The sequence below is a fragment of the Penicillium robsamsonii genome (assembly GCF_028829455.1).
Source record: "Penicillium robsamsonii strain IBT 29466 chromosome Unknown utg000001l_segment0_segment0, whole genome shotgun sequence".
Classification (NCBI taxonomy): Eukaryota; Fungi; Ascomycota; class Eurotiomycetes; order Eurotiales; family Aspergillaceae; genus Penicillium; species Penicillium robsamsonii.
Genome location: NW_026643219.1, coordinates 5,078,171 through 5,090,869, shown reverse-complemented (window position 1 = coordinate 5,090,869; position 12,699 = coordinate 5,078,171). Strand labels below are relative to the sequence as shown.

The following is a 12,699-nucleotide window of genomic DNA, read 5'->3' as shown; positions in this document are numbered from 1 at the left end:
TTGAGATTTTTGGCGAGTCGGAGGAACTATTTAGTGTTAGTGTTGAAACTGTGGTGGCGAGATTATACAGAGCTATAGCAAGAACTGGGTGGTGATACTGAAGGGTTGAAGGAAAGTAAACAACACTATTACATTTGGCGATTATCGATTGGCCCATATGAAATTGCAAGAAATCTATATGGAGTTTGTGATTCAAGTATCCAGATTTCTCTCGTGGGGATGTAATTAGCTTATTGAGTATTTTGAGATATACTGGTTAAAGAATGCGAGAGTACATATGTAGCTATACGTACCATTTTTCCTCTGCCGGGTGGGGCTTTCCTATCTTAGCTGCTGCCGCTTTTACGAGGGCGCTCAGAGTCAGGCTCAATGAGTAAATTTCAGTCCGGGCTCAGGCTCAGTGATTGTGATTGGATGCTCACTGTCGATGAAGCGTCAAGACAAGATCAAAGCTACCTCTGAATCATCCGGATGATTCGAGTACTCGCAAGCCCCGTCAGAACCTCAACACAAAAGAGAAACGAAAGCTGCTTGGGTTCAAGGGCTAGAAACTGACCCTGAGGCAGATTGGGTCCCAGTTCGCAGACATAGATACCGCCTTTCTGCGACAGACCTGGCAGGATTTGGAGCTTCCGCTCAACCCGCCGTTCGCCGTGCTACTCCTACCCTAGCTTAACAGCGCAGAGGATACCACAAGAAGGTCCTAGACCACTATAACAACCCCCGTAATATCGGCTCTATAAAGAAGGGCGACCAGGACGTCGGTACCGGTCTCGTTGGTGCACCCGCCTATAGCGATATTATAAAGTTGCAGATCTGCGTGAATAAGGAGTCCGGCTGTATCGACGACGTCGTCTTTAAGACCTTCGGCTATAGTAGTGCCATCACTTCCTCTAGTTATCTGACTAAGCTTATACGCGGTATGACCCTCGACGAGGCTAGAAAGATCAAGAACACCGATATGGCGAAGGAGTTATGTCTCCCTCCTATCAAGCGTATATCTTCTCTTCCGTGATAAGGTTTTATAGGTTCGCATACTAATATATACATATAGTGCACTACTCTATGCTTGCTAAGGACGCTATTAAGTCTGCCATTGCCAACTACTACACCAAAAACCCTAACATCCGTGCCACTGATCTCTCTAGGACAGGTGGCGTCATTCCTGATACTAAGGTTAAGTCTACCACTAGCAGCACTGCTGCTTAAATTGATTCCTCCTTGATTTGACGATGTGATGCTGTCGGAATGACGCAACTCACTCGGCCCGTTTCACAAACTCTGCGATTTTAATTCCGAGGTTATTTTAATACACAATCATTTGATCAAGGGTGCCTATTCTTGTCGGAGAGCATTGACAAGAACTGGTGTGCATTTGGAATCCGTTATACTTCCTATCGCTGAAAATGTGCTCCAAGAGATGACGATGGATGAGATGAAAACGAACAAATTGCCCAATTGTTTGATGTACATATTCCGCTTTTACTTTTCACGTCCTGATACGTTGCTTTTTTCTTTTCTTTTTTTTCCTGCGACGGCGCCTCGGTATGTGGGATCCTTGATCGATGCTCTCATCTCCATTTTCTGAAAACCAGCAGCGCTTGATAGTTTCCAATGAAACAGTGATCCCAGAACAATTACCCTTTCCTAAAGTAATTTTTGAAGTAACAGGCTTTTGGAGATGGAGCTGAATAGTTTTCTATCTCATCTCTTCGGCTTTTCGCCTTTGGTTACATTATGTAGAAATTCATTAAAATATGGGCAAAAAACCTCTTCTTTTCTAAGAAAGAAATCGCCGAAGAGAGGCGCTATATTTTCGACACTTATATACAAGATGGTTATATCCGAGAGAAGCCTTGGAAGATATAGTACGGATGCTGTTAGTTACTGTTTTTATTCTTAGACTTGCGAGGTATTTCAAAAGTTGCTGCATAGTTCGAATTCGAGTACAATATATTATAGAAGTACTGCAAAAATTGTTATAGCAGACCTCACCGACCTCTTTGAAATCCCTAGTCAGTGGTACACAGGGGTCCGTAGGTCGCACCACCCTTCACTTCTTCCCATCCTTCATTTCCAACACATCGCCAGCACCAAAACACGCCTTCAGGGTCATACTTGTGCTTCACAGACTTGAGCCAATTGTAGTTCTTTCCAAACCAATTCTCCTTCCATTGGGGATCAAATCCATCAGCTTCATTCAGATACGTTCCCATGCCGGGGGTCAGATCCTCCATTGCCTTTAGCTTCTTGTAGGTAGCCTTGTTCTTGACTTCCTGGACTCCTTGCGAGCCTGCATTGAGAGGATAGAGATCGACATGCGTCAAGAGAGCATAGGTCTTGCGCCATGCTGGGTTGACAGATGTGAATGGTTCCTGGTGAAGGACTCGTCCACCACCATCGAGAGACAGCGACAGTCCAGATCCAGAGGGACGGGCCCCTGGGCCTGTCTCGATAAACAGAGTGGAAAGCATATTAGATAAGCTTTCCTGCTGGGAGACAAGTGAGTTCTTGTCGAAGAATCGAGAGATCATAAGGAGATCATCTCCAGCCTGGGCTGCGTGACTTTTAGAGCCGAAGTATCCTTGGAACGTCGGGTAATGACTGAAGGAGGAGGAGACGTAAAGGGTTGTCTCGTTGTACGGAAGCAGATCATTCACGAGGTGCTTGTTCACAAACTCCTTAGTGCTCTCAATGGTGCTGGAAGAGTTGTTGTCGAGGAGCATGATAAAGGTGTGTGCGTAGAGTGTTTTCCCTTTCATATTGAGCAACTCCCCGATACCTCCGAACCCTTGGTCCGAAAGAATAGGATATTTCGATAAAACGTTCCCTGTGGCATTCACGAGATCCCTCAAGTTGCCCTTCGTTGGAGTCATGAGTAAAGTATGCGCGAGGACTGGACGCGTAGGATGTGCTTTGATTGTAGCGGATACGACAACACCGTAAGTACCACCACCTCCTCCACGCAGGGCAGTGAATAAGTCGGGGTATTGGCATGGGCTTGTTTTCACAACCTTTCCTGATGCCAAGACGACTACGTATTCGAGGACCTGATCGGTCGCCAATCCAAAGGCGTGGCTAGTCGGGCCATGACCGGCGCCCTGGATATATCCTCCAATAACCCCAACAGTCTGTGTTATCGTTAGCCTGTCTTCTAGCCATGGCTTTAAAATGAATGCTTCCTTACGCTATCATCACCTCCGACAGCGATAGAGTTGTGCTTGGCTGCAAAGTCATATACGTCTCCCCAAATGTATCCACCACCGACGGTGATGGCACCTCCAGTCCAATTTGCTGGACAAGAATGGTTTGACGGAGTATAACGGCCTTGGTAAGATAGCCCGTCCTGGATGTATTTGATCCAAATCATCAGACTGCCATATCCTTGAGATCTGCCCAAGAGAACGTTAGCACATGAGGCAAACTCCAGATCGACAGGAACCAAATTCTCGTACCTTTGGACGATATCGTGGCCGGTGTTTTTAATCACCAGCCGCAAATTATTCTCTTTGGCGAATCTGATGCCGGTTGAGACATCACTTGTTTTGGTTGCATTGATCGTGTATACTGGAACGGCACCCAGTTGGCAGAGAGGGTAAGCGGCGATCGAGGCATTGATCGGAGGACAGGTCACAGCAACTGGATAGGTATAGCCGACTGGTTGGGCCTCTTGGAACTTTGAACTCGTCCATTCCTGGCTGATATCTTGACATAGCTCTGCATCCTGGCCCGGGCCGGGATAACATGGTTGAGCAATGGGCTGATTGGCTATAAGTTGACCATCAACGGATACATTAAGGGCATTCCATTTAGAAAACGAAGGCCAACATTCGTCAGTTGGGGTCTATTCAAATCCTGTCAGTTTCCAAGATGTTATAACTCAAGTTGTAGAAGACATACACATTTACAAGTAGCAAAAGCGGACTGGGCTCCAGCAAGGAGCAAAAGACCCTTGAATAACATGATTGATGAGCGTGTTGAATCATCAACTACAGTATGGAATCAATGACTTATATACAATTTCATTTTCCATGCCTTAGGGTTTAGTTACTACCTGAGCCGATCGTCAGTAGGATGCGCAATTATTTTCCGCTCTCCGCCAACGATGATACTTAAGGCCGCGAGCTTAGCCCCATTAGTGGGGCACAGCAGAAGGTGGAGTTTCCATGTCTATTTCTTCATATATTTTCATATATTGATGCGGTTTGGGCTGACTTGATTCTTACGCATGAGGTCATAAAAGCTGAATGCCCGGGGCTGTGGTAGTGCGCAACGAGCGCGCACTAGAAATATAAGCCGCTTTGTGGGGGCCAACTCGGTTATTTCAAATCACGGGTCCCTCGGCATTGGATTTCCTTAGATTAGTTCAGCGTAAATTCCTGCATCCTGTGGTGAGGCAAGTTGAAGTCAACGAGAATACTAAATATGGAGAGGGACGAAGAAAGGAATGAGAAGTCCCGAGAGATTAAATAGCAGGCCTGGCACCAATCAAAAACTCACACTATACAACATAGCAAATGGATCAAGGCAAACAGTATATATGCAATGTCACACATCCCTTGTAGACCTCTTTGTATGAATTGCTTTTGAAGTAAACATAGTGAAAGCAAGACTTTCCTTTGGCATCACTCTTCCGTTCTACGCTGGCTAATTTATTACCATGACTTGAAGGCAGTCTTGTTGGTAAAATCTGTTGTATTATCTCAAGCAAGTTGTAGGTATATCAGTGTCGACTCATGAACTACTGCAGCTAGAGCTAAATCCCATCACATTTGACATCTGAGGCAGAATCTTGTTGAAGAGTATTGTTAAGCTCTTCATTTGGAACAGTGGTATTGTTCTGCTGCACCATGCTTTCAAATTGAGCCTTTGATTTTTCAGCCTCCTCTTCGGTAGGCAGGTTGACAACCGCAAGGTATAAGACGTTCTTCAAGAAAACTTTCTTGAGGTGATTTCTTCCTGTGCTAGGGACTAGTCGGCCGTCTTGCGAATCCGCTGGTTTACCAAGAAGATGATTGGCCCCTAACGCTTTATTCCACTTAGCAAGTAACTTGCCAGGACCCGGTAGAGGAACAAGACCGCCGGTGACGAGAGAAATTATCGATCCGCTGTTCACGGGATGATCTGGATCGTTAAAGCGTGACTTCATTGGTTTCCGCTGCTCAGAAGGCACTACCATTGGCGATCCAGGGTGTTTTGCTTCCTTTTTTTCCATCTTGTTAGCATGTTATAACAAGACTGGGGATAATAACACACATAAAACACCATCGCCCTTCTATCCATATAGTCATTGACCCACTCTCCGGCGTCTTTGAACTTTTCGAGAATTCCTTGTGATTGCTCTTCAATGTATCCACCTGCAATAATCCGATCCAACTGGGGGTAGATTAGGCTCGCAGTTTCCGGCAATTCGAGCTCAGAACTTGTCTCGCCGCTCTCCACTCGGATATTGTCCAGTTTCTTTCCGAAGTTCGACCTGTTTATATCAGGGTTGCTCCATTTCATGGCTGCCTTATTCAAGTCTACTTTGTCCTTTTTAAAGATGCTTTTCTTGAGCGAGCTGGTGGCTTTAGCCAGTGGTCCCTGTTGTGCAGGATCATCTGGTTTGAATGCGATAACCATAACAAATAGCCCACGAGGCATGAACAAATCACGGTTGACCATCTCAAGAAAGGTATTTGCACGAGTTCGTTTTTGTAATTCGCGAGCAGTGCCGGCAATCACAGAGAGGACCATGCCTACAGCCATAGCGGCCGGGAATGGGAGAGATGATGTGATTTGAGCGGCGATGAAAACCACTTCAATCCAAGCAGAGGCCTATATAAAGTGTGAGTGCTTGGAATCTCAGGGAAATGGTAGCTTGTACGAACATGATTAACGACATCTAGGTATTCCAAGAATTGTAAAAAGACTTCTTGGTCGATACCGCAGTCCTGGAGAATGGGTGCATATGCACGTACGAATCCGCGGTCCTTGTTTCTAGGACGGCGCTGAGGAATAATGACAGGACATGGAAGTCGCTGTAGATTTTCGGGAGGGGGCCCCGCCATCTCAACTAGCTCACGAGCCAATGCTTCCCTCTGCTTGAGCTTTCTTTCCTCTTCGTCCTCCGTCTCATCATACGAGTCGGTCAGAGTGTCGTCGTATGGAAGTGCATACAAGTCTTCGCCGGAATTTGACTGTCTCAACCGCTCGATCATATCATCAAGCTGCCACGACAACTCGTCCTGGTTGGCATAAGCCACATGATCTGACCAGGAGTCTGATCCGACGTCAGCAATGACTGTCTGCCCCCGAGGGACAGTGTCATTCTCTGGGTAGTCTGATGAGCACGGTGGAAAAGTGCTGTCCGTGGCAGCTGGCTTGGCAGAGTTGGGGTTCTCGAAGTTTTCTAGCGAGGATTCGCTGGGAGGAATGGCTTTAGGTTGATCTCTCGACGAGGGTCGATCTCGAACTGCATGGATTGCTTCTGACGCAAAGCCAAGACCCGTTCGAAGGGCTTTGACAAGAAAAACCATGTTGGCTTGCCCTTCTGGTAAATGTAGTAGGATGGAAAGGGCAGGATGGAAAGAGTAGGATGGAAAGGGAGCCGAAATTCTCTTGACATCAGGAACTCCAATTTATCTACTTGTCACAGTCCCCCTTTGGTTTTTGATTCGTCGCTTACGAAAATTTATTAAATTTGAAATACATGCAAGTAAGCAATTTTTTGCCGCGTCTAAGCACAGAGGAGTGGGATAGATCTGCGGTTTGCAGGTACAACATAGGGCTAAGACAAAGCTACGTTATCGTTGCCAAAACAACATACTCCGTACCATATGCCCATATGCATATGGATAATCAAGCCAACTATTAGTAGTAAAATCTATTGGTGATCTGCGCGTATTATCTCATGGGAATAGGAGAGTATGTCGAATGACACTTTGGTTGTGGCATTTTCGCCTTGGAAAAGTTGCGCTCGTCGCGCATTTTCTTGTCGCGGGATCGACGACACGCCCCCACGGGAAACATTTGTCAGTTGCGCGCTCGTTGCGCACTACTTCTCTGCCGGGGAAAGTCAGAATGGATCTACAGCTAGTCCGGTGTTCGTAATCCAGTGGAGACCAGCTTGCTTTACTCACTCTATACCCAAAAATGTTTGATTCGGTGCCCATGTTTCCCTTGTCACAATCATGTCACAGCAGGAATTTGAATTCTATACGTTACATGGAAGCAGAAATTGAATGATTATGCACATATTATCTTATAGAAATGGGATACTCCCAGGATCAACATCGGTGTTCTGGCCTTCAATCCAGTTATAAAGCTCCAGTGGGTTGGGAAGCGGGTCGAATCCTCCAAGATAAGGCCACATATTCCATGCTTCAGTTGACGTAGTCAAGTCAAAGAAAGTGCCTTCACTCATGTCTGAGTACATGGGCGAAAATCCCACCCCTGCCTCTCCTGCCTCTCCTGCCTGTCTCTCCTCTCCGTGCTGACTCTCCTGTCCCTCAATTCGCCTCGAAAGGTTTTCTTTCGCCGTTTTCATCACCTGACAAAAGCCCGATATTATTTTACTGCCCACGGCATAGACACAGCCATTAGCAAAGGCCACGTCGGTTGATGTCCACGGCGCGGCAACCATAGAATCAAATCGCTGTGCGCATATGGTAAACAGCTCGAGCTGTTTCTCAAATTCGGGGTTCAATCGTCCAAAACACTTCACCTGCACAAGGTTGTTTTCAACAACATTTTTGCAATGTGTGAGAACCTCCAGAGCAAGATGTTGAAGTGGAGGGCGAAAGCTTGTGCCAGCAAGCCTCAAATCCGTGCACCCGATGAAGATCTCCAAAAGACTTGTTAGCCTTTTGGGAAACTTGATTCCAAGCTGACTCAATGCCATAGCAAATGGTTCTGCTGCGCCTGCGATCATATCTTCTGTGCTTCCTCCGACTTGGTCACTGATTTGAATTGCTTCATGGCTCTCAATCTCGTGGTCCCATTTCAGTCCGCCTTCCAAAGACCTTACTTTAAGAACCGAGGCATATAAAAGCCCAAGGCCCCATATCCTAGCGATAATAGAATTGAGCCTGAGCTCTAAGATGGAGCGAGCAGCCTCTATCTCTTGCGAATCAAACATGCCCGATGATTTCTCCAATAAGACACCACTTGTTTTCAGTTGCTCAACGCATCTCCTCTCAGCCTCTTCAATCTCCCCAAACAGCGATCCGGGATTGTTCCATCTTTCTTTTAAATTTGCCACAGCGTTCAATAGAACGCAGACGGACATGGCCCAATTTATGTGGAAGATAGTTCTTGGTGAGCACTGCCGATATTTCAAAACAACCTGGTACACATCGACAACAGGCGTCATCTTCGCAAGAGCTTTTCGTAAAGCATAATGTGATTTTGCAAGGTAGCCATCCAGGAATGTGTCATAATGCAAAAGCTGCAAGCGCTCTACCGTTCGACTAAAGCCAAAATCGAACTGGGCACCATCCACAATATACAACTCAGATGGGAGTGTACCTCCTTGTTCCGAATTTTCTTCAAGTCGTTCTGCCATCCTTTGAGCTAGATGAACAAACATTTCAGACTTAATGGCACGATGTAAGACCCTTTGTGTCGTAGCTAAAGCTGTGGGTTTGTAGTCTGCTAAAAATAGGCAAACCACGACCGTGTCATGGTGCGTTGGTGGCGAAAATATAAATTCTTGGCCGACGGATGCCACGGCAAGGCGTAGACTCGATCTCAAAGAGGGGCGGCTTTTGGCTAAGGCCTCGTCAATGTCTAGAGCAGTCAAGCAGAGCAGCGCGAAGAGCAGCTTGGTTGCAGAATTGATCGACGTGAAGTCATTCGAGAGTAGGCGGCTTCTAAGTTCTACCAATCTTGGCATTGAAGGATGAAAAAAGCGATGCCAAGTCAAACTATCCTAGCTAATTAGGCAAGGGGAGAGATGTCGGATCATGTGGACTCACCTCTTCTCAAGCGACTCCGCAGTGTCGTTGTCAATGAGCTCTGTAAGAGACGCGTCCCAACACGAAGGGGGTTGAGCTATATCAATCCCAAATGCTTGATCTTTGGACAAGATTGATGAGAGAAAAAAATGGGGCTCTATCATCGATTTGAAACGCTCTTCTCTAGTCGGACGCGGAGCTAATTTCGTTCGCAACTCCTTCTGCCAATCGGGACCAATCTCCGCTGCATCGGAGAATAGATGATCTTGTATATCCTCGCTGGAAAGCGTAGAAGTGATAGGCCCATTAATTACGGTATCATTCTCTTGAGCCGCCATGCCACGAAGGCGCTTCGCTGCGGGGCGTCCTAAAAAGGTACGCTCAACAATGCATTCCAGGTCTAGATTGCGACATCGTTCACAAGCCTTTTCTTGAGGTTGCGGAACACCCAAGGGACCGAGATCATCCCGGTTCTGCATGATGCATTTAATCTTTCTTGAGCGACAGCCGCGACATATTGTGCGGGCATATCTTCCCCTTGGACCTCTCTCGGCTTTTTGATTTTGCATTTCTTAATGAAAGAAAGAGAAGATCCAATAGTAGTAGGTGGAGTATTTAGTGCACAACTCTCAAGCAGCCAGGTTGGTGGTCATAGATATTCGATAACGCGGCGTACGACATATGTTGTAGTGTCAAGCTCAGCTCGGTCTTGGCACCACCGCCACCTTGTGTACGACTAGACCCTGTTTGGAAAGCAGATTGACACCTTACTTGATTAGGATGTAATTCATTTCAAAAACCTCGATTTGTGCTGAGATCGCCCTCTGCATATTGTACGTGGCATCTATAAAAGAATTTGCGCGATGAAATTCTCGCTGGTTTATGCTATTATTGCATCCCATGCTATCATTCAGTCTATCCACAATGATCCTGGGACAATGATTGGCAGTTAAACTTCCTGTCAATCTACTTTCTGAGATGGCTTAGTGTAATTCTCATACTACTAGCTTGGATTGTTGTACAATATCATATGTAATCAATCATATGATAGTTAAGGCATTCTCAAGGATATTAATTAAGGCGTCTATCCCGATATTAGAAAACTACCAACAAGTTTCATCGGCATATTCATCAATCTCAACTGTTTCATATCACCGAACAATTCTATCCACCGTCTCCAATTGCATCGCGCCCTTTCTCAATATGTCGTACCCCAAAAGTGAATACAGCAACCCTCACCCAGAGGGCTACTCTTGTGCCCAAGTTGAGAGATCAAGCTCATGTCTCCAGGTGAGTTATTGTCTGCAATATGATCTGCTCTATACGATAGACCAAAATCGTCGAAAGATCAGTTGAAACCGAAGAAATCGTCAATACTGAACCTCGAACTATATAGCAGCGGGACTCCTACAGTGGACAACACTCTAGCAATGGCCATGGAGCCTTCTCTCCCTGCGCTGGCACAAGCTCATGTCACTGCGGATCTGCACAATATACTCCTCCACATGATGGAGCGGATTCGAGTCATACATCTGAGAACAGAGATAGTGAGAAGGGCCTCGGGTCTACCATCGCAGGGTTATTAGTCACAGTTCTCGCAAAAGGGCACTAACACTTAAGCTTGTAGGATTGATATCATTCACATTGCGGTGGCACGAAAGGTCTGGAGCTCCTAGGAAGTCCTCTCGGACTTCAGCTAGGATGAGGTACTTTCTGATTGCTAGTTTGGATATGTTGGGCAAGTGAGGGGTCACAAATTTCGTCATGGGCAGCTAGATCACCCAGTAGACATAATCGATTGGTTTAGAATATTTTTGCGGATGCCCAGATCGCTAGAGCTGAAGTGGTATTCCTAGGAGCAAGCGGGCAGGCAACAAGAGCGATAAACTAGTGTTATTCAAGCAGAAAATGAAAATGAAAAATGAATAATATGAATAAAACACTAAACTGGATTTTCAAACCACTTAATTGGGGGATTCTGAGATATTCCTAGATATTGTAGAACCAAAAATTGAGGGCTGGATATTTTCAGCAACTATATGGAGACGGTCTTCTAGAATGCGAGACTCGGCGAGTTGAATAGCCGCAGAATAGTAAAACCAATAAATGTACCCCGCTATCATTTTACCTCTCAGCTGGAGGCGGAATAACCAGGATCGACCGCCAAATTGATGACGCCAGCCTTTCGTTGAGGGAACAATGGTCAAAAATCCTTGTGAACAACTGCATTTAGATGGGATGGGGCTAGCGTGGTGTATTTTATTGAGGTGAGCTGCTGACTTAGCTGCTCCCTGCGCTTGGGAATTGATACGTGCACACCAACTTACATAATCCTGCACACCAGTTTACATAATCATGTGATTATATAATATAATTGTCATGTGACTATCAACCTCATCTATCAATCACCTATAACTAGCAAACATAGTAGCAAATAGCAAACATAGTCAGCTATATAAACCCCCTCCCTACCCCCTCTCTTTCTTCCTCTTATTTCTCCTCTCTGCATATATCTGCATCTCTGAATCTCTATTTCATCACCTGACCTACCAAACCCTGCAAAATGGCTGATATTACTGCTATTTCTACCGATCTGACCTCTGTGTCCATGGGTAAGCTTTTTTACCTGCTTTTTACCTGCTTTTTATACTAATTTTATACTAGATTTGCTCCCTCCCCCGGAAGCGGTGTACGATACACGTGAGGAACTGCTTGAAGCGGTGAAACAGCATGCCCTCTCGCAGGGGTATTGCACTGCTATTAAAAGCGGTAACCCTATCAGAAACGTGGCTATCCACTGCGTCGAATCAGGTGAACCGAGATGGGACCAAAAGCCTACTATTGGCCCTAATCCTCGAATTAAAAGCTCAAAAAGGAAAGGTTGCCCTTTTTTACTATATGGAAGTGTAAAAAAGGGCAAATGGCACCTCCAAATCCGGAATCCAGATCATAATCACCCTGCTAATCCTCCAATAGTTTACCCCCAGGCACGGAAATTTACATCGAATCAGATTGATAAGATTCAAGAGCTATCAGATATAGCTATCGCCCCCCGGAAGATCTTACAAACTATCCGAAGCCAGTCCTCCCAGCCAATTAGAGGGCGCGATATTTACAATCAAATCGCCTTAATAAGGCGCGAAGAGAGGGGTTATCAATCCGAAACTGAGTATTTAATCACTCAGCTTAATCAAAAGCGGTATAAGTATCGAATTAAGCTTTCATCTAATAATAAAATTGAATTACTAGCGCTTGCTCACCCCGCTGCACTACTATTAGCTAATAAATATAATAGGGTTTTTATATTAGATTGCACCTATAAAACTAATCGATATCAAATGCCTTTTTTGGAGGTTATTGGTATTACTCCGACGAATCAAAGCTTCTTATTTGCTGTTTGCTTTATGCAAAATGAGCAAACGGAGGGCTATCAATGGGCCCTTGAAACCTTATTTCAACAATGGCTAAGTTTACCACAGAATTCAGTGCTTATTACTGACCGTGATCTTGCTTTTTTAGGAGCTATTAATGCTGTTCTTCCTAATCATGCTCATTTACTCTGTATTTGGCATATTAATAAAGCTGTTTTAGCAAAGGCTAAGTCTTTTATAGCTATATCAGATTCGGATAAATCAAAAAAAGCGGAATTTGATGATTTCATGAAGCAATGGTATGAATTATGCCAATCAAATACTAAAGATGAGTATACTTTAAGGTTAAATAACCTTAAAACCCAGTTTCAACATTACCCTAGTTTAATCCT

The 12,699-nt window shown here is 45.2% G+C and overlaps 4 protein-coding genes across 4 annotated transcripts; 1 reads left to right on the top strand and 3 right to left on the bottom strand.

Annotated features, from left to right (window-relative positions):
• Window positions 1-471: 471 nt before the first annotated feature.
• N7447_001997 (uncharacterized protein) lies at window positions 472-1,209 on the top strand (the record flags this gene model as incomplete). The annotated part of the gene is made up of 4 exons (XM_057226273.1): window positions 472-495; window positions 567-646; window positions 685-995; window positions 1,055-1,209. The coding sequence occupies 4 exons, from the start codon at window positions 472-474 to the stop codon at window positions 1,207-1,209; spliced, it is 570 nt and encodes a 189-aa protein (XP_057090289.1).
• An 803-nt stretch (window positions 1,210-2,012) lies between these two features.
• Window positions 2,013-3,963, bottom strand: N7447_001996 (FAD-dependent oxidoreductase; the record flags this gene model as incomplete). The annotated part of the gene is made up of 4 exons (XM_057226272.1): window positions 2,013-3,131; window positions 3,188-3,392; window positions 3,456-3,844; window positions 3,901-3,963. The coding sequence occupies 4 exons, from the start codon at window positions 3,961-3,963 to the stop codon at window positions 2,013-2,015; spliced, it is 1,776 nt and encodes a 591-aa protein (XP_057090288.1).
• Window positions 3,964-4,756: 793 nt separating this feature from the next.
• On the bottom strand, window positions 4,757-6,518 carry N7447_001995 (uncharacterized protein; the record flags this gene model as incomplete). Its single annotated transcript, XM_057226271.1, has 3 exons — window positions 4,757-5,203; window positions 5,257-5,817; window positions 5,871-6,518. The coding sequence occupies 3 exons, from the start codon at window positions 6,516-6,518 to the stop codon at window positions 4,757-4,759; spliced, it is 1,656 nt and encodes a 551-aa protein (XP_057090287.1).
• Window positions 6,519-7,243: 725 nt separating this feature from the next.
• On the bottom strand, window positions 7,244-9,415 carry N7447_001994 (uncharacterized protein; the record flags this gene model as incomplete). Its single annotated transcript, XM_057226270.1, has 2 exons — window positions 7,244-8,906; window positions 8,958-9,415. 2 exons carry the CDS (start codon window positions 9,413-9,415, stop codon window positions 7,244-7,246), a joined length of 2,121 nt encoding a protein of 706 aa, XP_057090286.1.
• Between the last annotated feature and the right edge of the window lie 3,284 nt (window positions 9,416-12,699).